This window comes from Tursiops truncatus, chromosome 3 (genome assembly GCF_011762595.2).
Source record: "Tursiops truncatus isolate mTurTru1 chromosome 3, mTurTru1.mat.Y, whole genome shotgun sequence".
Lineage (NCBI taxonomy): Eukaryota > Metazoa > Chordata > Mammalia > Artiodactyla > Delphinidae > Tursiops > Tursiops truncatus.
The window spans coordinates 161,702,212-161,723,649 of NC_047036.1; the positions used below are offsets into that span (position 1 = coordinate 161,702,212).

The 21,438-nt window shown below is 58.3% G+C and overlaps 1 protein-coding gene across 10 annotated transcripts in view; it reads right to left on the reverse strand.

The window, feature by feature from the left end:
* HOOK2 (hook microtubule tethering protein 2) overlaps nucleotides 1-21,407 on the reverse strand; it is a 37,126-nt gene extending 15,719 nt beyond the window's left edge. For 2 of the 10 annotated variants that reach the window (XM_073803149.1, XM_073803152.1), the window contains exons 1-21: nucleotides 18,773-21,407; nucleotides 9,974-10,059; nucleotides 9,832-9,904; nucleotides 8,819-8,869; nucleotides 8,597-8,729; nucleotides 8,434-8,524; nucleotides 7,869-7,931; nucleotides 7,465-7,545; nucleotides 7,208-7,398; nucleotides 6,983-7,123; nucleotides 5,538-5,739; nucleotides 5,136-5,246; nucleotides 4,372-4,459; nucleotides 3,919-3,988; nucleotides 3,077-3,214; nucleotides 2,896-2,983; nucleotides 2,663-2,697; nucleotides 617-699; nucleotides 434-537; nucleotides 157-267; nucleotides 17-91 (exon numbers count right to left, since the gene is read on the reverse strand). In XM_073803149.1, coding sequence (XP_073659250.1) covers nucleotides 17-91; nucleotides 157-267; nucleotides 434-537; nucleotides 617-699; nucleotides 2,663-2,697; nucleotides 2,896-2,983; nucleotides 3,077-3,214; nucleotides 3,919-3,988; nucleotides 4,372-4,459; nucleotides 5,136-5,246; nucleotides 5,538-5,739; nucleotides 6,983-7,123; nucleotides 7,208-7,398; nucleotides 7,465-7,545; nucleotides 7,869-7,931; nucleotides 8,434-8,524; nucleotides 8,597-8,729; nucleotides 8,819-8,869; nucleotides 9,832-9,904; nucleotides 9,974-10,059; nucleotides 18,773-18,965 — 2,208 coding nt within the window. In that variant the 5' untranslated portion in view covers nucleotides 18,966-21,407. Of the gene's footprint in view, nucleotides 1-16; nucleotides 268-433; nucleotides 538-616; nucleotides 700-2,662; nucleotides 2,698-2,895; nucleotides 2,984-3,076; nucleotides 3,215-3,842; nucleotides 3,989-4,371; nucleotides 4,460-5,135; nucleotides 5,247-5,537; nucleotides 5,740-6,982; nucleotides 7,124-7,207; nucleotides 7,399-7,464; nucleotides 7,546-7,868; nucleotides 7,932-8,433; nucleotides 8,525-8,596; nucleotides 8,730-8,818; nucleotides 8,870-9,831; nucleotides 9,905-9,973; nucleotides 10,060-10,579; nucleotides 11,823-18,772 lie in introns of those variants that run through there. The other 8 variants (XM_073803153.1, XM_073803155.1, XM_033854094.2 and 5 more) reach the window with 8 other exon arrangements.
* Between the last annotated feature and the right edge of the window lie 31 nt (nucleotides 21,408-21,438).

Sequence of the window (21,438 nt, forward strand, 5' to 3'; positions counted from 1 at the left end):
GCAACGGTGCACTCACCATATTATACCAGGCACTGATGAGCAGCTTTTCTTCCTGCTCTCGCTGACTTCGACTCTTCTCAAAGTCCATCTGCTAAGGAGGCAATAGTCAAGGACCTGGATATGCTGAGGACAGTGAGAAGGGACAAGGACACCCACCTCCAGGTGCCGGATGCGGACATCCCGCTCTCGAAGCTGTGTCCTCAGGGTGTGGAGTTCCGGAGGAGCCCCCCCAGGTGGCCGCTGCTTGGGTTCCAGGGTCTGTATGACCTAGGGGTTGGGGAAGACACAGCCAGGGTGACCTTGGCCTCACAGGCCGTGGTGTAAAAGTCTGTGACATGATTAGATATGACAGGTGTGGGGGCAGGAGGCATGAACCAATGGGAGGCAGCAGCCTCGGCAGAAGGCGTGTAGGGCACCCAGCGCCCGTCCTCACTGTGCGCGCCTTGTCCACGTAGCGGCGGTACCGCTCCTCCATGGCCCGCAAGTCCGCGTCCTTCTTCTGCAGGTTGTGCTGCAGCTCCTCGATACGCCGGGCTGCTGGGGGAACAGGTGGCCCCTCAGCTCTGTGCCAAGCTTGGGGCTCCCTGCACCCAGCCGGCCACCCAGTCCCACTCACTGCTGCTATCGGCAGGGGGCTCTAGCTCCTCGATGTACTCGCGCTTCCGCTGCAGCTCCAGATCTGCCTCATGCAGCTTCTGCCTGCGGGCAGGGGACCGGCAGCAGTAGGCTGAGCTCTGGGCCCATTTCTTTTCTCCTAGTGGTGGCCACAGCCTTCCCAGCCAGCCAGAAGTGTCCCTGCAGACCTTTCTGCCTGACCCCAAGCCTGGGGGTTATGTGCGCTGGCCCCACCATCTCCTCAGCCATCAGAGTCCCAACCCTCTACACCCCTCATCAGGTGGGCCCTGGACCAGCCCTCCCATTTGTCCACTTCTCCCCATTCCACAGCCCACTCGCTGGTCCAGGCACCATCATCCCTTGCCAGCCCCCTCTACTCTCAACCCCTCAGTTCCATTCTCTACCCAGCAGCCAGGTATCTTTCTGGAATGCAAATCTCTTATAAAACAAAAGGAAATATGGGACTTCCCTGGTGGCACAGTGGTTAAGAGTCTGCCTGCCAATGAAGGGGACACGGGTTCGAGTCCTGGTCCGGGAAGATCCCACATGCTGTGGAGTAACTAAGCCCGTGCGCCACAACCACTGAGCCTGTGCTCTAGAGCCCACGAGCCACAACTACTGAGCCCGTGCTCCATGACAAGAGAAGCCACCACAATGAGAAGCCCACGCACTGCAACAAAGAGTAGCCCCCACTTGCTGCAACTAGAGGAAGCCCGCGTGCAGCAACAAAGACCCAACGCAGCCAAAAATAAATTAAAACTTTTAAACATTTTTAAAACAGGAAAGGAAATGCAAGCTAATAATTGACAGTTCTGCCACCTGTGGCAAAACCCCAAAGATTCCTGTAGGTGAGACTATTATCATGTGTCGGACATGGAACATGGTGTAGCATCTAATAGTGAACCTCTGGCTATGTCTACTAAAATTACAAAGGCATGTACCCTGGGAGCCACCCATTGCATTTTTGTGTATATTTGCACACAAGCAAAATGATGCCTATACAAGGTTTACTTTGTTACATTGCTTGAAATTGCAAATACCTAGAAAGAATGAGTTAAACACATTACAATATTACAAAAAATGCTATAGGCCAGACCTTCTGGACCAGAATTCTACAGGAGAATTAAGCCCTAATGCCTCCAGGTATCCATCCTCTGTAAGGAAATAACTTTCTGTGTTCCAGGTCGGCCTTAGCTTCATTGCATCCTTGGCAGAACTGAGAAAATAGTCACGAAAATAATTTTCTGTAAGGCCTAGTTCCCCTATGGAACCCCAGTTGACAAAGGCTGCTATATGTGAAAAAAAAAATAAGAAGGACTCCTTTATTTATTCTTAAGGAGAAATTTCTCCAGTTAACTTGTTAAGTAGGGAAAGCAAAGTGCACATATTACACTACTTTTTGCGTAAATAAGGAATGATAGTAAAAATCTATATTCATATTCATTTGGATCTGCTTTAAAAATTCTGGAAGGATTTCCATAATAAACTAATAGAAATGAGGGTGGAATGGGGTGGAAACTGAGTCAATGAGGGAGCACTCAGAGGTATACCCTTTATTTCTGTATAGCTCGGTATACATTTTGGTTTTTAAACTATAAATGTGATAGCCATTTAAAATAGTTTCTTTCTTTCTTTTTTTTTTTAATAGTTCCTTTTTTGGGAATTCCCTGGCAGTCCAGGGGTTAGGACTCGGAGCTTTCACTGATGTGGGCCCGGGTTCAATCCCCGGTTGGGGAACTAAGATTCCACAAGCCATACAGTGTGGCCAAAAATGAAAAACACAAAAAAACAACTTTCCTTTTTAACAATGCAAAAGTAAAAGGTGACTATTACTTTGTCACACAACCTTGTTGCAATTTCCTCTGTGGCACCCCATTGTTCCCCCAAAACATTCCATATGCCTTCCCTTAGTCTATAAGGCCCCACTTGAGCTGACCCGTCAGACTCCCTTTCCTCATCAAGAACTCCCCATCGACACCGGATCCACCTCCCACACCTTTGCCCCAGCCTTTCCCCCCACGAAGAGTACCCCCACTCTGGGACTCACAGATGCTCCTCCAGCTTCCTCTTCAGCAGGGTTGACTGGAGGAGAGAAGAGGCACTGGGTGAGTGAGGGCTCCAGAGGTCCCAACCTCTTTCCAGACTGAGGGTAGGGGGTGCCACCCTGGGCTCAAGATACTTACAATGGACTTCACGGGGCATCGGGCAGCAGGGGGAAGAGAGAGAAGGGTTATTGGGGGACACAAAGGAGGGCCAGGCAGGGAGGAGGTGGGCACTCACATCTTCAGTCTTGCCCCCCTGCTCCTGCAGGGCCTTCTGCAGGTCCTCCACCTGGGCCCGCAGCTCCGACAGCTGCTGCTGGTTCAGCCTGCAGGGTTGGGGGGCCCACTTAGTGCCTGCGCCCGCCCTCAGCCCCCCTCCAAGCGTGTGAGAGGCCCCCCTCCGCCAGGTGGGTCCTCACCGGTGCTGCATCTCCAGGCCGTGGCGCGCGCGGTTGGCCTCCTCCAGGTGGCGCTGCAGCTCCTCCTGCCGTTCCCGGTCGGCCGCCTCCTGCTGGCACAGGCGCTTGTTCTCCAGCTGAAGCTGTAGGAGCGTCTCCCTGCGGACCGGGAAGGAGTGAGCAGTGCGGGAGATGGGTCACCACTCAGGCCTACCAAGGCTCCAGCAGGGAAACTGGGCAGACGCGGCCAGGAGAGGGATAGAGCCCTGGGGGAAGAGCCCAGCCAGACCCTGGGGTAGGGTTAGAGTACAGGGGACAGCGCCTAGGCATGGGTGGGCGGAGCGCCGGTGGGGCTGGGGGGCAAAGTGGGCGGAGCCATGAGCTGGGTCTAGGGGTGGCGCCAGGGAAGGGTGGGGCTACAGGAGAGGGTTAGAACACTGAGATGCGGCTGCCGGTAAAGTAAGACACTGAAAAGTGAAAAGCTGGGGTGGGAGTTCTTACGGGCAGCGCACAGGGCAGTGAACCTAACAGGGAATATACTGAGGACAGGGCTGTATCCTGGGGGCAGAACCCAATGTGGGCAGGGCTGGAGCAAAGGATTTTTGCCTGGGGAGTGGAGACAGATGGGTTGGATCTAATTTGTGCACTCAGGACGGATCCTGAAGAGGTGAGGCACCAATAGGGGTAGAGCCCTGGCCAGGTAAGAGCAGAATTAGGAGTGAGTGGGCCTAGAAGCCCGGCTAGGACTTGGGAACCAAGTTGAGCAGGCCTGGCTAGTGGTAAATACCTGTACTGGGGACGGGGCTGAGGGTGGGCACTGGCAGGCCCCAGTGGGGCCAGAGCTCTGAGTGACCCCAGGATACCTGAGCTCCGCAGGTAGGATCTCGGCTGCTAAGTTTTCCACAGCCGGTGAGGTGGGATCCAGTGAAGGGTCTGGAGAATGTGTGAAAAGTCTTCAGGTGGCTGCACAGTTTCTGTCCCCATCCCTGGGATCCTCTTTCCGAGAAGCATCTTTGGGGGTTCAACTTCGGCCAAAAGCCTGACTTGACCCAAACCCCACCCCTGGCATGACAAGGAGCCATGATCCTTGGCCTGGGTTTGCCTTTGCCCCACCCAGAGCCCCGATACACAGTCCCTGCTTTCTGTCAGCCCATGTCACCTCTTTCCACTCTAGCCTCCCTCCAATGTGGCCTAGCTCTGCCCCCAACCTAGACAAGCCCTGGGACACTGCCTTTTCTGCCTGCCCTAACAGCACACCAGACCAGGTAAGGCCAGGCCAGCCATCTCCCAGGCCCTGGGATGGGCCTCCAACTCACCGGCTTGGGCCAGCCCGCGAGGCTGCAACTGGGCGCAGCGCAGCTCCTCATTGGCCTCCCGCAGGGAGTCCCGTTCTGCCAGCAGCCGCTGGAGGGACGGGATGCAACAGGCCACTTGAGGCTGGATCGGTCTCCTAGGATAGGGGTCCCCAACCCCTGGGCCACAGACCGGTACCGGTCCGCGGCCTGTTAGGAACCGGGCCACACAGCAGGAGGTGAGCGATGGGCAAGAAAGTGAAGTTTCGTCTGCCACTCCCTATAGCTCCCCATTGCTCGCATTACTGCCCCCAACCCCCAGTCCGTGGAAAAAATGTCTTCCACGAAACCGGTCCCTGGTGCCAAAAAGGTTGGGCACTTCTGGGCTTCCCTGATGGCGCAGTGGTTAAGAATCCAGGGTACACAGGTTGGAGCCCTGGTCCGGGAAGATCCCACATGCTGCGGAGCAACCAAGCACGTGAGATACAACTACTGAGCCCACGTGCCACAACTACTGAAGTCCGTGCGCCTAGAGCCTGTGCTCTGCAACAGGAAAAGCCACCTCAGTGAGAAGCCCACGCACCGCAATGAAGAGTAGCCCCCCTCACCGCAACTAGAGAAAGCCCGCGTGCAGCAACGAAGACCCAACGCAGCCAAAACATAAATAAATGAAAATAATAAAGTTCCCTTAAAAAAAAATCTTATAAAGGTTGGGGACTGCTGTCCTAGGGAATGGGCTCTGCCACGATGGTCAGGGTGGGGCTTGGGTGGAGGGACCTCAGCCTCACCTCCTTCTCCTTTGACACCAACTCATACTTTTCTTCCAGATTGCGGCACTCGAATAGCCATTTCTCGGCCTTCATGGCCTCCTCCTGCCGCTGGCCCTGCAATTCCTGAACCTAAACAGAGGAGAGGGGAGAGGACAGCAGGGTGGGAAGGAGGGGCAGGGACTGAGTACAAGGTGAAAGGGCGGAGCCAGAGGGACCAGCTGAGGGAACTTGGAGGAGGCTTAAGGGGTGGGGCTTACAAGCCTAGGGAGGAGCTGGCTGGCCTAAAGGGTGTGGCCTCTATATAAAAATGGGAGCAGACGCTGGGTGGAAGGACTTAGCACCACGCTGAGGGTGAGCTAAAGTCAGCGGCCGGCCAAGAGAAGCCCCCACCCCAGTCCAGGTCCAGGCCCCCGCCCGTACCTGCCGCCGCTGCGCCTCTAGCTGGGCGCGCAGGGAGCCGGCCCGGCGCAGCTCTTCCTCCAGCTGCCGCGTGCGCTCTGCGTGGCCGGCGTTGCGCTCCTCCAGCTGCCGCACCTGCCGCCGCAGCTCCCGCAGCTCGCCCAGGCGGCGCCGGCAGCTGCTCAGCGTGGCCTCCAGCTGCCCTGCGCGCTCTGACGACTGCCTGCGGGCGGGGGCAATGGGAAGAGGAGGCGGGTCTGAGGTCAAGGGTTCAGCCTGGATGCGAGGCCCTCAGGGCAGGGGAAGGTGTCAGGTCAGCCTTGGGGCATTTGGGTTCAAGGTGATGGGTCATGAGGGTCAGGGGTCAGCGGGGCCTGGTGGCGTTGGGGGAATCATTAGGGAGCATAAAGGGAGCCCTAAACATCAATGGTTAGCCCAGGGTCAAAATCAGAATCTGGGGGACACAAAAATGACTGTGGGGTTACAGGGGGAATGATGGGGCCCAGAGGTTCTGAGGAGCCCCCATGGACACTTTGGGGTCATGATGTATCTATGGGCCTAACAAGGGTATTGTGGGTGCAAGGGCCGTGGTGGGGTCATGGGGGATCTTTGAGGCAGAGCACTGTGGGGCTCTTGAAGGTATGGTAGGGGCTCATTAGGCACTTTAACATTACAGGAATGCCATGGGGGTCACAGGGGAGCCCTTTGAGGCAACAGAAGGCACAGTGAGGTTGAGGGGTGGGTGCTATGGGGGCCTACCAAGCACTTTGTGCTTGCAGGGATGCTGTGGAGTCATAAGAAGGTACAGTCATGTGATGGGGGGACAGAGGGGTCACCAGGGGCAAAGTTATTGCATTGTGGGGTCCTGAAGGGTACCATGGGATGCTGGGGCATGATGGGTCCCAGAATGGTGCAGTGGGGTCTGGGGAGCATTATGACCCCCTAGGCTTGCTGGGGTCACAGGGATCCTATAAGGCAGCGGTCCCCAAACTTTCTGGCACCAGGGACCGGTTTCATGGAAGACAATATTTCCACGGACCGGCGGGGGGTAGGGGGATAGTTCAGGCAGTAATGCGAGTGATGGAGAGTGATGGAGAGTGGTGGGGAGCGATGGGGAGCGGCAGATGAAGCTTCACTCTCTCGCCCTCTGCTCACCTCCTGCTGTGTAGCCCAGTTCCTAACAGGCTGCGGACCGGAACCAGTCCGCGGCCCAGGGGTTTGTGACCCCTGCTCTAAGGTATGTGGGATACAATGTGGGATAACAGGGGGACACTGTGGGGTCCTGGGGGGCACCATGGATCCAGGGAGTTTGGTGTTGTCCAGAGGACAAGGTGGATTCCAGGATAGTGTGGTGGAGTCAACAGGGCATTGTGGGTGCCCACTAGGAATTTGGGGGTTACAGAGGTCCTATAGCATCAGAGGGGCACTCTGGCAATGGGGGTGTGTGGTGGGGACCTGCCACTCACCGAAGTTCATCCATTTCATCCTTCAGGGCCTGTGCCTCCTGGGCCAGGCTGGTCAGCTCCTGGTTCCGCTGCTGCAGCTCGGCGACCTCCCGTTCCAGCTCAGCACAGCGCACGCGCTCGTCCTCCCTGCCGCTCTCCAGCCTGGGGGTGGGGGAAGCACCACATGAAGGGACTGTGCCTGCCCCAGTCCCCTGGCCTGCTGGCCCTGTCCCCAACTGACCATACCTGAAGTTCTCTTCCTGCAGCTGCTCCAGCTGGGACTGCAGCAGTAGCAGCTTCTTGGAGGTGAGGCCGGTGGCACCCTCACCCTCGGACCGGCCCACCCGCTCCCTCAGCACCTCATTTTCCTGAACCAGGCTCTGCTTCTCCTCTGACAGGAGTACCAGCTGTGGGCAGGGCATACAGACGAGCCGGAGCTGGGAGAGGGGCTATGCGGGCGGCCCTGCCCTGGGAGAACCTGTGGACCCCCACCTCGGCCCCACCTGCCGCTCCAGGTCCAGACAGCGCTGCCGCAGCTCGTCACCCTCATCAGCCTCCTCACTCAGGAAGTAGTACCTGCGGGACTGATGAGAGGAGTTGAGGGGGGAGGGTGGGGAGAAACAAGAAACTCAGGGATCCAGGGGAGGAAAATGGGGAAACGGAGGATGGGATCTTCAGGGACAGAGAGGAGGGAGCCAAGAAACCCTCAAGATCTAAGAAGAGAGGGCTGGGACCTGAGGGGACTGGAGAAAAGGCAATTCAGGAACCCTGGGGACCTGGCAAGGGAAGAGGATAGGACTCTGGAGGATGGGAGTGGTTTACAGGCTTAAGGTCAAGCCCTTGCTCCTTAGGTAGCCCTGAAAATCAGTAATGGGGTCGGACCTTTAACAAGGTCCCCACCCCTTACCTGGCTATCAAAGTTCCCATATGTTTCCGGTGACAGGGAGTCAGAGGTGTCTTTGGTCATGAGCTGGAGGGGGGGGTGCAGTGGGAGGACATTGAGATGAACTGGGCCCTCTGAGGGCAGCCTCCAAGGCTTCTACAATCCAGACTAAGAACTACTCCATCCTCCTGTCCCCAAAGCCAGTCCTCCCCAATAACCCCAGCCCAGAGGCTGCCTCATGTGTCCAGCACGCAGGGAGTCCTGGTCCTTCCCCACTCCCCGGCCACCTGGCCACACTGCGCGCCTTGTGGGATCCTAGTTCTTCAAACAGGGATTGAACCCGGGCCATAGCAGTGAAAGCGCTGAGTCCTAACCACTGGACCACCAGGGAATTCCGAGGCCTGGCCCTTTTAGTGTGCTAGGTTGTGACTTAGAGCTGGGGGGCGCTGGCAGACACATGGGACAGGGAAATGTGGCCAGCTGAGTTCCAGACAGAGCCCAGACCTTACCAGGGCAGAGCCTGTGCCCAGCTGCCTTGGAGATGTCCCCTCCCCTGAAGCTCCTCGCTACAGTGGGCATACCCACCTACCTCCTGGATGGCTTCCATCACCACATGCTGAACTGATTCCTCTAGCGTCATGATTCTCTGGATGTGCTCTGGGGGGTCAAGGTGGGGGAGACTGAGATGGAGGGTGGAAGGGCAAGAAGCGTTTCCTCAGGTCTTCCCCTAGGGACCCCCTAACCTCCCATACCCTGCTTCTTCTCGCAACTGATAGCACAGCCCAGCACCAGCTGAAGTAGCTTGCCAAGCTCTTCTGGGTCGGAGAACTCGCCAATAAGGCTCACATCTGGAAGGTGCTGCTCCAAAATGGGATGCCCCAGGACCTGAGGATGGGAGGAGGAAGGGGTATCAGGGGCTGACGGATCCCCCCTCCTCCCAACCCAACCCCCTAAATCCCTTTACAGTTACTCACATCCTGGGAGTACTCCACCAGGCTCTGTAAGATTGTCTTCAGATTGTTGACCTGGGGAGGGGCAAGGAGTTGTGTCCAGGGTCCCAAATCCCCCCAGAAGGGGCCAAGCAGCCCCCACCCTGAATCTGTCTAGCCCATTCTTTTTTTCTCTGTCTCGCCTCCCAATCCCTTGTCATCTCATCTTGTTTAGCCCCATTCTCTGTCTGTATGTCCCCTCTCCTAGGAGTGACCTGTCTGGCTGCCTGCCCTTCTTACCCACCTGCCCATCTTGTTCACGTGTCCCCAGAATCCAGTCACTTCTCACCACCTGCCCCACTACACTTTGACCCTAGCCATCATCATCTCTCACCTGAATTATTGCACCAGCTTCCACTCTTGCTGCCCACCCCTCCATTTCTCTTCAAGCATCCAGAGGGAGCTTTTTAAAGCCCAAGCCAGGTTTGTGTCTTTCCTCTACTAAAATCCTTCCTTGACTTTACACAGCACTTAAAATAGAATCTATCTTCCCTGCTCCAGCCTGCCAGGCCCTTGATGATCTCATCTACCATTCCTGCCCCCTTGCTTTCTGTTCTGACCCCCCTGCCCTTCCTCGATCACACCAAGCTTATTTCCAACTCAGGGCCTTTGCATTTGCTGCTCCCTGTGTCTGGAATGCTATTCCTCCAAATCTTACATGGAGATCATGTAAGATCAGCCCATCTGGAGTAACCACCCACCCACTCTCAGTTGCTCTCTCTCGTGGCCCAGCTTTTATTGTCTTCATAGAGCTAATTGCCATTGGAAGTCAATGTTAATGTTTGTGTATGCAGGGTTTTGTCTGAGTTATTCCTTGATGCACACCCAGGCCTGCTTAATAGAAGAATGAAGGAATAAATACATAGTTGGCTGGTCACCATACATCTGTCCCTCTTCCTGTCCAGATCTGTTTGTCCATCACCCAGGACATGTCTCACTGACCCTTCCCTGATCAACTCTTCACCAGTCTGTCCCCCATTCATGAGTCCACCTGTCACCTTCAACCTCCGGTTGGGACCTGGGTCGTCTGAGATGCCCTGGAGCCATGCCTCGTTGAACCAGGAAGGGTCTCTGGGGGTGAGAAGGTGGGATGAGCTGCTGGGGGACCCTTTTGGGACCCTCCCCCTCAGCCCCACTCACATCTGGTTCAGCACATAGGCTACTGCGAGGCCACTGCTCAGTTCCTGGGGGCTGGTACAGGGGGGCGGGACATGGAACGTCTGCAACTGGTGGGGGAGAGGAAAGTGCAACAGGCATTATCAGGGCCTGGGACCACGGAACAAAACCCCTTTTACAGACTTTTCCGGTCAGCAGGACCCTCACGTGCTGGGTGGGGGCTGGCCTGTTGCTTCAGCAAGCCAACTCCGTGGGGGAGTGGCTTCTGCTCACCTGGACGGACCGGAGGGGGCGTGGCCTCATTATACCTCTGCCCAACAAACCCCGCGCGACCAGGCGAGGTCAGACCGCGAGTCACTTGGTCCCCATAGGCACCACGTGACCAGGCCAGCTCACCTGTGCCCTCGCCCCACATGACCCAGCCACCAAGGGGCGTGGCTTCACCTGCTCTTTACACGGAAACCTGCCACTTGACGGGTCAGGTGCTCAGGCCAGAGTGCAACGGCCTGGCAGGCCGACGACCCCTTCCTCCTCCCTGCCCCAGGACGGAAGGGTGCACAGAGCCAAGGTCGGGGCTCCCGGGCGAAAAGAGAGGGCGTACACCTGTCCCTGGCCCCGCCCCCGACCTACCCAGGTGAGCAGAGACCCGCATAGCTCGGCCTTGTCCACGCTCATGGCTCCCGATTGGATTCAACCCCGGCCGCGGAGCCCTGCCACCGCAGCGGCGTCCAGATCAGCCACCAGCGAGCGCCCGCAGCCCCGACCTCCCGCTCGGCCTAGAGCGCCGCCCCGCCCCCTAAGCGCAGGCCCCGCCCTGGACACGTGATCTCCTCCCGGCACCAGCTTAGGGCTTCAGACCCTCCATCTTAGATCCGGGAAGCTTTTGGGCGCCAGCCTGCCGCTAGGGGTCAGTCTGGGCCAGCCTTGCGCATCCCAAGGGTGGCTTCGCCTCCCCTCCTCCCCGAGCTCTTTTTGGGGTAACGGAGACTTCACCGTCGTTCCTTTTCATCGGAGGCGGAGCTGCCCCACCCTGTTGTACAGGCGCATTCTCGTCCCTTCCCTTCGGCTGAAAGAAATTCTGCTGTCTAGCCACATTATGATCAGAGCCTTTGTGCAGGAGAGGGGCAGGTCTTAATATATTCTATGGACTTGGAGGGGGAACAACACTAAAGGGTTCTTCCCAGTGTAGGTGACTTGATAGTCTTGCCTAGGGGTAGACAAGGGGATTTGGGTTCTAAGTCGACGGCAGGATGGGTCAGACACATGTCCTAGGTAACGGACAGACTTATTTGCCTAGCCTGGATCCGTCCTCCACTGAGCTTTCCCTGCCCTTTCCCCTCCCTGAGCCCCGCGCCTGGGCCCTCCTCCCTCAGAACCCAGGACAGGGCCGCCCTGATCGCCACGGCCCACCCGGGGCGCCCAGACAGCAGGAACGCGGCCTACGGGGAAAAGGATGGGCCCACTCTGAGACCCCGTCTGGGCAGTGAAGGGGGCTTAAAGAAAAAGTGCTAACAATACTAGTTAACAATAAAATCGCAGCCACCATTTATGGGGTGCCTACAAAATGCAGTCTCTCCGCTAAGCGATTTAAATATATAGATGGTTGAAATCTCCACGACTCTAGGTAGCAAGTGCTCTTTAAATTCCCGGTTCGCAGGCGAGGAAACAGAGGTTCTGGGTGGATCCGGCTTTAAGGGAGGGGTTAAAGCACCGGACCTCTGACGCCTGAGTTCCCCGGCAGTCCCTCCCCTGCGGAGCGGGCGAGGTAATGAGCAGTAATTAGAGGTTATTAGCTGTACCCAGAGAGAGGGGCGGACTCTGCTTTGGGGGTGGGTCTAGGTCTGAGGGGCGGGGAGCTGCTCCCTCCAACCCAGAGTCTGGCTTCGGCGACCCTGCCCCCGAATGGGTTGAGCAGGATGACTACAGCTCCCCTCTCCCCCCCGCACTCCTCCGCTCCCCGCACCATCGCAGGAACACAATCACTCTAGCACCAGACTCCAGGTTACAGCCCACTCAGACGCACAACTGCACGCACGCAGGGGCCTTGGAGGCTCGTCTACACACCCACGTCCCCTTCCGAGTTGTTTTCAGCCTCCATCCCCTGGGAGTAGAGTGGAGTGGGGGGGAGTAGGGAGGAAGGGGACAAGGGCCAACAGTGCCGGCTTCCGGACAAGGCTGCCTTACGGCGGCGGGCGTGAGAACAGCCGCCGCTGATTCCCTTATCCCGCACCCACTAAGGAGAGGGTGCTGCCAGTAAGGGGAAGCGGGGCCCCCCTGCCACCAGGCAGAAGTGGAAGGTGAGCCGGAGCTATGGCTGTTACAAGGAGAGGAGGCTGGGATTATTTGTGAGAGGACCTGGTTGCCCAATGTTGGGAGACATGCTAGGACTGCCAAATATTTGGGAGTGGGGTCCCCAATACTTGCAAAACCCGCAGGGATCTTGATGTTTAGGAGGAATCTAAATATTCGGAGCATGGACTTGAATTGTTTTAACGTTGCCATGATATTATAGGCGTTATAGATGTTCAGGGAGCCAAAAGTCCCCAGATTTAAAGGAAGGTCTGGGTGCCCTCACGTTGGGGGAGGAGTCACAACCCTCCATTTGGGGCGGCAAGGAATCTCATGTTTGGGGGGAAAGGGAGCTCCCTACGTTGGCAGGGAAGAGCAGCAATCCCTATTATGTGACGCAGGGAACCCCACTGTTGGGGGCATCAGTGTGCCTTCAATCCAAAGAGAGGGGTCACAAACCCTCATTTTGAAGCAGGGATCCTTTATTTGGGGGAAGGATTCAAACCCCCCACTTTCGGTGGAGAGAGCCCCCAAGTTTGGGGAATGATCTGGAGGCCTCCATTAAGGACGGGGTGCAGGTCTGGACCAGCAGCCCCCAGCTGGTTTGGGGACCCCACCCCCTCCTCTCTGTTTCCAGGAACAGCTGGGCCCAGCCTGGGCTGTACTGCTGGGAAGCGGGTGACTCAACCCCTCCCTGCGGCCACAGCTGGACCCCCGCCCGCCCCCTCCGGCCTTCACATCTGGGCAGAGACCCAGTCATGAGAGCTGGGATGGAGACCCTAGGTTCACACATTTGGAGATGGTGCCCCTCCCCCACCCCCGGGGCTGACCACAAGCTCAGGGTGGACACCATGCTCCATACCATGAGGTACTCTGGCAGGCTTTCTGCTCTCCAGACACTGACATTCCACCAGGACTCCCATCCTGACCCCCTCCCCGGGTCTGTACATGTCTCTGAGTCCATGTGAAGTGTGTTCACATCTATGTAGGTGTGAGATGGTGGGTCTGTGATTGTGTGTGCACAGGCCTATGTGTTTGCATCTATCTGTGTCTTGGGGCCCTGGGAATTTACCCAACAGGCTATGTGTGTGTGATTTGGTGGTTTTGGGGGGTGCTGTCAGGGACTAGGGCACATGCTTCTCTTTATGGGACCTTGCTGTGTGTCTATATCCCTAGGTCATTCTTTGTGTGAGAAGTGAATGTATGGCAATCAGTACTTCAGTATGGGTTTAGGTTGTGTTTCTGTGACCGTGTCCTACTTCTCTCCATCATGTGTTTTTCTGTGATAGCATGAGCCTGTCATGTTCGTCCTTGGTTTATCCATGTCCCCGAGACAATCTGGTGTCCCTGTGTGTGGCCTTGTGGGTTTGTGTCTGTGACCCTACTTTACTTCATGTGCCCTACTTGTGATGTCTGCGTGACAGCATGACCGTCGTGTGTCCGTCCCCAGCATGTGTCTCTGTGCTTCTACAATCTCCATGTGAGAGGAGTGGCTGTGTGACAACTGGAGTCCTGAGGTCCAAGCCTTTTATCTGTGTCTTACTTTGTCTCGATGGTGTGGCTTTATCGGAGTGTCTGTATATGCCACCTATCTGTGTATGAAAATGGCCCTACCACAAACGATGTGTGACAGTGTGACCCTGCCCACATTCGCCGCGGAGCTGGCTGGACTAGTTAATGTTTGTGCCAACGTGTGGCAGGTGTATCCTGTGTCCGTGTGACACTGTGGATCTGAGAGTTTGTGACCTTGCGTGGGGGGGTGTCAAAGTCACACAAGACAGCGTGAGGAGGCGGTGATGTGCTGGGGGGGTGCGTCAAGCGCCCGGAGTCCTGCCGCTCTCGGCCCCTCCCGGCGCTGCGGGGGCGCGTGCGTCGTGCGTGACGTGAGGCACGACGGGGGTCGCTGCGTGCGTGGAGCCAGACGCGATCGTGCGTGCGAGCGCGGGGGGATGGGCTAGCTGCGTGCGTGCGTGCGTGCGTGGGCGGCCGCGGGGGTTAGGCGCGCGGGGGAGCGCGGGGCACAGCCCCACCCTGGCGGGGACTTTGGGTGCGGGTGAAACCCGGGAGGGGGCTGCCGTTAACCCCTTCCTGCCCGACCTGAAACTTGTGGCCCCTCGATAGAGCGCGCGGGGGCTTCCCCGGCGCGCGGGGACCGTCCCTGACGAGGGAGGAACCCCGCCATCGAGCTGAGAGACCCCTCGGTTACCATGGGAACCGGAGCTTCCCGCGCGGCCGGGCTCGTGCTTCCTCCCCCCTCCCGCTCTTCCTCCAGCTCCGTATTCCACCGACAATGCGCTGCCCGCTCCTGGCCTCCTGGTCTCCGGGGAAGGGGCTGGGGTCAGCGAGGCCCTGGCGTGCGTGACTCAGGCCAGCTTGAGGGTCCCCTGGCCGCAGCCGACCTCGCTCCCCTTCTCCACCCCGTGACTCACCCCTCGCGGCTTTCCCCTTGTGTGACTCAAGCCCTTGGGGAGGGGGCTGCGGACTCTGAGACCCCCCCTCCAGGCAGTGGGGGCTGAGAACCGAGTACTGGGGGCCTAGAGCTTAAGGAGTGGGGCTCTACCTCCGGCGAGGGTCGGTGTCTGGTGTCTTGCCTTAGACATCCCTTGCCAAGGTCACTAGAGCCGTTTCCCCCACCCCTGAATTGGCAGTACCTACCCCCCAACCCTCTGGGAACCCAGCCCCCAGCCCCTCCCCCATAGCCCACAGGAAGTTTTTGCAGAGCCCATCGGCGATGAAACGGTTAAAGCCGTTTTCTTATTCATTTCATCCAGGGGCTCCTTTTGACTCAGAGCAAGCCAGGCGCCCCCTTGAGCCGGGCCTCGTGGGGGCCTGGGTTCATACTCCACCCCACATGTACCATTTTTAGAGAGGGGAGGGAAGGCTATTGGTGAGCTGGCTGGGGGTCTTGGGTAGCATACAGGGTTGGGTTCAAATCCTGCCTCTGCCCTCATTACTCTCTGGGTCTCGGTTTCCCCATCTGAAAATGGGGAATAACTATGACCCACTTATTGTGGCCTTGTGGGATTAAGTGAATAATAGATGGGACGCTTTGTTCCCAGAGCTGGGCAGAGGAGCAGGGAGGGGGCTTGGCCGGTAGAAGGACCCAGGCTCCTCCTGTCTCTCAGGCCTGGGTGTCAGGGTGACCAGCAGAAGCGAGTCCTTGTGGGGCGCGCCATGCCCCACCCAGGCGCTCTGAGGCCATGGGGTTCATCCCGTCCACCCCCTGCCCGGGGCAGGCACCCAGGAAGTGAGAGGCGGGGCAGGAATGAGGCGGAACCTGTTGGGCCCGTTGCCTCCCCACCCCTCACCCTCATTCCGGGGCCCTGGCATGCCCCCCGCCACGTTGCGGCCCCACCCCCACCGCCCTGGACGCCTGGGTCCTGACCCGACGGTGGCCCAAGGGAGGGGATGTCGGCGGAGACAGCGTCTCGGGAACATCCTGTGGACTGCTGGCTGTGGACTGCTGGCTGGACAGACCGGAGGGTCAGCCCCTCCCCGGGCAGGGCAGAAATCGGCTGGGGGCAGAGTAAACATGGCCCAGGGTGGCCAGACTTGGGGGGGGCGGCAAGGAGTGTACACATACACAGTCACACACACAACACCCGTGTCACCCTGGCCACAGAGAGACTGCCAACCGGGGACACACTGACAGGGTCAGACACAAATCTGGGCAAGACGGCTGTCAAACACAGACACAGTGACAGGGCAGACTCAAGAGGAAGATTGAAATGCTGCCAAACACACAAAGACACCGACAGGCCAGAAGCATAAAGGCAGGGAGTGAGTGACACAGATAAATCAACTCAGCACACAGGCAAGATGGACACACGGACAGACACAAATACAGAAGGACATTGACATTCTGGTGAGAAGCACACAGCCTGGCAGACAGTGGCATGCTCACAGGCACTCTGAGACAAATGTGACAGGCCAGAAACACACAGGCAGGACGGACACACAGAACTGTGTGTCAGACACAGACGGGCAATACATGCATGTGGATAGACTCAGAGAGAAGGGACAGTCACTTTCAGTGCAGGCTCCCCAAGAGCTGCACTAGAGATGTTCATACACAGTGTCAGATCCTGACACACAAGAAAGCAACACAGGCGTGTGCGCGCGCGCACACACACACACACATACATGAACACACACTAGCAAGATCACCAACTCAAAAAGATACTCAGAGGCAAGAGAGACATACATAAACCTATGGGAGATGGACATATATAAACCTATGGGGAAGGACACATACAGACCATAACAGAATCCCCCCACCTCCCGCCACAGTTGCACACACACTCAGAGATGCTCTGAGAACATCAGAAGTCAGCCTTACAGATACACACTACCTCACCGATGACACACACATCAGACCCTCCGACAGATTGGGCAGATGTAAGCAGACAGACTGACAGTCACACACATGGTCTAGCCAGACAGTCACACCCAACGCAGAGAAGCATTGACAGGCCACAGTCGGACATTCACTAACACATTGGCACAGAGACACCGTGACAGAACCTGTTGGCTAACACACACACACACACACACACACACCAGCCACAGAGCCCACATAGACACACACACATAGCTGAGCCACAGACACACACCAGCCACAGACCTCACACAGGCAAGCCATGGACCTCACACACACACACAGACACACAGACACACTAGACACGAATAGGTTAGCCATATGAACTCCAAAACAACCTACATTCATGTACATAGGCCAGCCACATGCAACCTATTTCATAGACCATACACATACTCACACACACACTCTCCCCCCAACCCCCCCACCCCGCGCCAAAGCAGGCAGGTCCTACACACCCCTGCAGTGTTGGGCCAACACACAGACGCATGCCCTGAGAAGACAGGCCTCACACACACTCTCACATGTCCTGACAGGCCAGCCACACACTAACCCACAGCCAACCAGACACACACGTGCCCCTGGACCATGCTGCGGGGCTCTGGGCTTCCCAGCCAGTCTCTACCCCCACCCAGAGATCCTGGTGCTTCCTCTCTCCAACCATCGCCCCCCCCCTTCCCGGCCTGCTGTTTGTCACTTCCCCTAGGAGGCCCAGCTCAGCAGCCTCAGTCCCTGGTGGGATGTGGGCCTGTTTTCTCAGCACATCCTCCGTAAATGGGGCACCTGGGATCTCAGCCATGCTCAGGCCCCCCAAGACCTCGCCAGCAGTGGGGGGCACAGAAACAGCTTTGTGGGAAACTCCCCTCATGCCCAGCTGAGTCAGCCTGAGGAGACAGACTCTCCTTCCTGCTTCCAAGAAAACCGAGCAGCTTCCTCTCCAGGAGAGGGGTGAGGGACCCCCCAAACCACAGAGGTGGAGGAGGGAAGTAACTGGAAAGCCAGGGGTTCCTGGGGGAGGGCCTCCGTGATCCTCAGCCTCTTCCTGCCAGCTGCCTGTCCACACCCAGGGGCAGGGACGAGGGAGCCTGGGTGCTATGACTTGCGGGTTCTCGTCCTGGCCTGCCCACTGGCTGACTCACAGGCAGCCCCCAGCCCAGTTTCCTGGTGAGGGCCCTGCCAGCCAGTAGGCCAGGGGGGAGGGGGGTCGCCAGGCTATTTATAAGAAGGAGAAGTCCCTCCTGCCAAGGCCAAAAGCCCCAGAGAGATCCGTAGGTGGAGGGGGGGGGCGAACTTCCTCCTTATCCAGTCCCCCAGGCCCCGGGCCCCTGGGCATGAGGGAAGCCTGGGCACAGACTCCTCAGCCAGATGCTAGTCTGGAGCCCAGGGCCTGGGCAGTACCCAGATGCTAGTCTGGGCACCCAGGGCAGACGGAGGAGGGGGCTATCCTCACACCTTCCTCACAGGGACGGCCAGCCTTGGCGCCAGTGGGGCGGCATGAGGTGGTGGCACCCAGGCTAGAAGGGTGAAACTGGCAGGGGCTTGGAACCGGCTGTACCAGCTTAGCTGGGCCCCCGCCCTCCCTCACTGGCCCAATCCCCACCCCCTGGTCAAACACCCTGCAGAGAGCATGCTGACCTGCCCCCAAACACACCAGCAGCCCTCTGCCCTGTGCCCAAGCCTGGATAAATGAGACCCTTCATGAAAGGGCCTGCAGAGCTTGGCATACAGTTGGCACTGCATAAATGCCTCTCTGATTGTCATTATCCACATAAAAAGTGGCTAATGCTCTGGAGCCAGACAGCTCAGGTTCTAGGTCAACTCCAGTGCTTATAGCTGTGGGATTTCAGGCAAGTTCCTTACCTTCCTGTGCCTAAGTTTTCTAGTCTGTTAAACGGGGCTACAAATAGCATGCATTTCGCTGGGCTGTTGGAAGCAGGCAATGAATTATTCTATGTAAACCACTTAGAAGAGTGCCTGGCCCATGGTAAGAGCCATATAAGTGTTAGCTACAAAAATAATAATTATTATTTCTCAGTCTGCTGTCTGCATGACTCTAACCCTGCATCCCTCCCTGCCCTGACCCCCACCCCCCATACATCCACTTTTCCTTGCTGGGTCCTTGGCCTCCATCTCTACCCTTACTAGGCCAGTCTCACCTCTCTCCAGGACTCCCCTGGCATGGGCAGCCTCAGCACTGGTCAGGGCTGACTCACTGTGGCCTCCTGGCCTGTGGGACCTGCAGGTTGGCTTCCTGATATGCTGCCCTCCAGCCAGGCCTGCCCAGCCCCCCGACGTTGCCCGCTGCGCCCCCGCAGGGCCCAGCCAGATGTCAGCTGCAGTTATTAGCATGGGCAGGAGACACAGGCCTGGCAGCTTGCCTGCCAGACTCAGCGGCCACTGGAATCTCCCTTGAGCCTGAGGCGGGGGAGGGGAGCAGTTCAAGCAAGGGAGGAGGAGAGGGGGTACCCAGGGATCACAAGGACCCTCCAAAGATGGGGACACCCCCAGCTTCTCATGGGACCTTCCTCCCCAAAGCCACTGCTCTGCCGGACTTCCCCCAGCCCCCACAGAGCTCAGTTTCTCTTTTGCCTCTTTCGTTTTCCTTCTCTCCTCCACACTTGGTGAGCTCTGCGCTTGCCCTACAAAGTCTGGCTAGCCCCCCACCCTCAGCCTCTCTCTACCCTAAAGAAACTTCCATGCTCCCAAAAGACAGAGGCCTCACACTCTCTCTGAGTGAGAGAGAGAGAGAGAGAGAGAAACTGAGCTCACCTCTGGTTCTAGTGGCTCACAGCCTATCTGCTTGGAAGTCCCACCTTAAGTCTAACTGGAAGCCTCACCATCTAAACCTTCACCCATTTCTGGGGAAGGGGCTCTGGAGGGGTTCCCTCAGATGAGGGAGACAACTCAGATAAGGGAAAGGATCCCCCTTTTAGGTATTCTGGATGGTGAGGCGACCCGCACACTGAAACAGGAGTAGGGCCCGTCACCCACATGAGTGAAGGTGGGGACACCCCAGCCCCTAGGGATGTATGGGGGGAGGGGCCCCAGACCTCCTGGCAGAAAGTAAGGGCACCCAGCTCGAGGTAGGAGGCAGCCGTGCCAGCCCGCCCAGGCACCGGGGTCGCCTCGAGGCACTGACCCGCCCCCTCCACGCCCGTCGGGCCGGGGGCGAAGTCCGACCCAGGCCCGCGGGCAGGCGGGGACCTGCCAGGCTGGGTCGAGTCGGGCAGGGCCTGGCAGGACGCGGCCCCAGAGCGGCTGGGTGGGGCCGGGCCAGGCGGCCGGGGCTGGTCGGGACTAGCCGTCCTGGGGCCCTGGCGCGCCCTGGGACCTGGCAGATCGGGGCAGCCGGCTCCTGGCCGGGGCTCCGGGACAGCGTTAACCCCACCCCTTCCTGTGCCCTTATATGGGCGGCGGGGAGAGACTCCGGGGGCCGCCCCGCCCCCAATCATGCCCGCGGACTCCGGCCTGTTGCCACGGCGACCAGGCCCCGGTGAGTCCCCCTCCGTCAGGCCGATGGAATCGTCCCGGACTGCCAGCCTCGGCGATCGCCTGCGGGCGCCAAGGGCTGAACCATTGCTTGGGTGGGGATCGACGACTGGAGGCCTCTGCGGCGGGGCCTGTCCCACGCCCCTGGCTTCCTCTGGGGTCGCAAGCCCAGGTTCCTCTTACGAGGCGCAGAACCCGGCTGGACCCAGGGCGGGGCGCATGGTCCCGTAGGATTCGAGTGACGGAGGCAGGGCCCTGTTCCTTCCCCCTGGGCTGTTGCCACACTTCCTGCCGCGGCGCTCTTTCCCCAGCCTGTTTCTAAGGAAGGAGTGGGGTTGGGCGACCGCGCCCCGGCCGTCGGGCTGGGTCTAGGCACCAGGAGCCGACACTATGTCGGTCAAGTCCAGGGTCACTGGGGGAGGTCTTTGGGGTGGGGACAGAGTATACAGGCACCTAGAGGTCACCCACAAGAGGGGACGCCGATCGTGGAAGATGCAGCAGTCTAGGTCCCCAGGATCCTCAAAAGACCCCTCCTTCTCTCATGTCTCAACCGGAGACCCTCTGTCAGTACTATCTCAGTACTGAAGGGGTGCCCCGACCCTTCTAATTCTCCTCCGTCGGGCCTTCGCAGATGACCCCCAGTGACCTTCAACCTCTGACAGTGTCTTAATCTTCTACCCCACATATTTTCCTTGACTCAGTGTACCCCAGGACCCTCACTCACTTTTTCCATATATAGGACCCCCAATTCCTTCCCCTTCCAACTTGTGGGGGACTCTCAGTCTCTCCCATGGACTCCAGGACCCCTACTCATTTTCTGCATAATGGGTGTCCAGCAGCTCCCGTGTACACTTTTGATCGCTCCCCTTCCTCACTTTTCCTGGGTTCAGTTCCTCTCGTGAAAATTCCAGTCCCTCAACTCTTCTGTACCCTGGACCCCCCACTCAATTTCTGAGTCAGGCGTCTCCTTACCACTCCCCCCCCCTACCCTGCTTAACCCTCCCGTCTCTCCTTTGGGGGGTCTCTCAGTGTATTCTCAGCCCCCCAGCCCCTCTGGAAGACTCCAGATCCCTCAGGCCTTTCCGTGTGCAGCTCGGGACCACCCCCGTCCCCCCAACACACGCACACTTGCTCTGTACCAGTTCCTCGTATCCCTCATCGAGTACTCCAGGGGAGTCATCGCCCTCCCTGAAGCCTCTCCCCGTGTACCTCTGACCGCCCCAGCGCCCCCTTCCTCGCGCACCAGGGTCCTCTGAGCCCCTCCCCCTGCAGTCGCTCCGAGCCACCCAGCCCGTGGCCGCTGTTTACAAGGACACGCGCTTCCTGACAATGA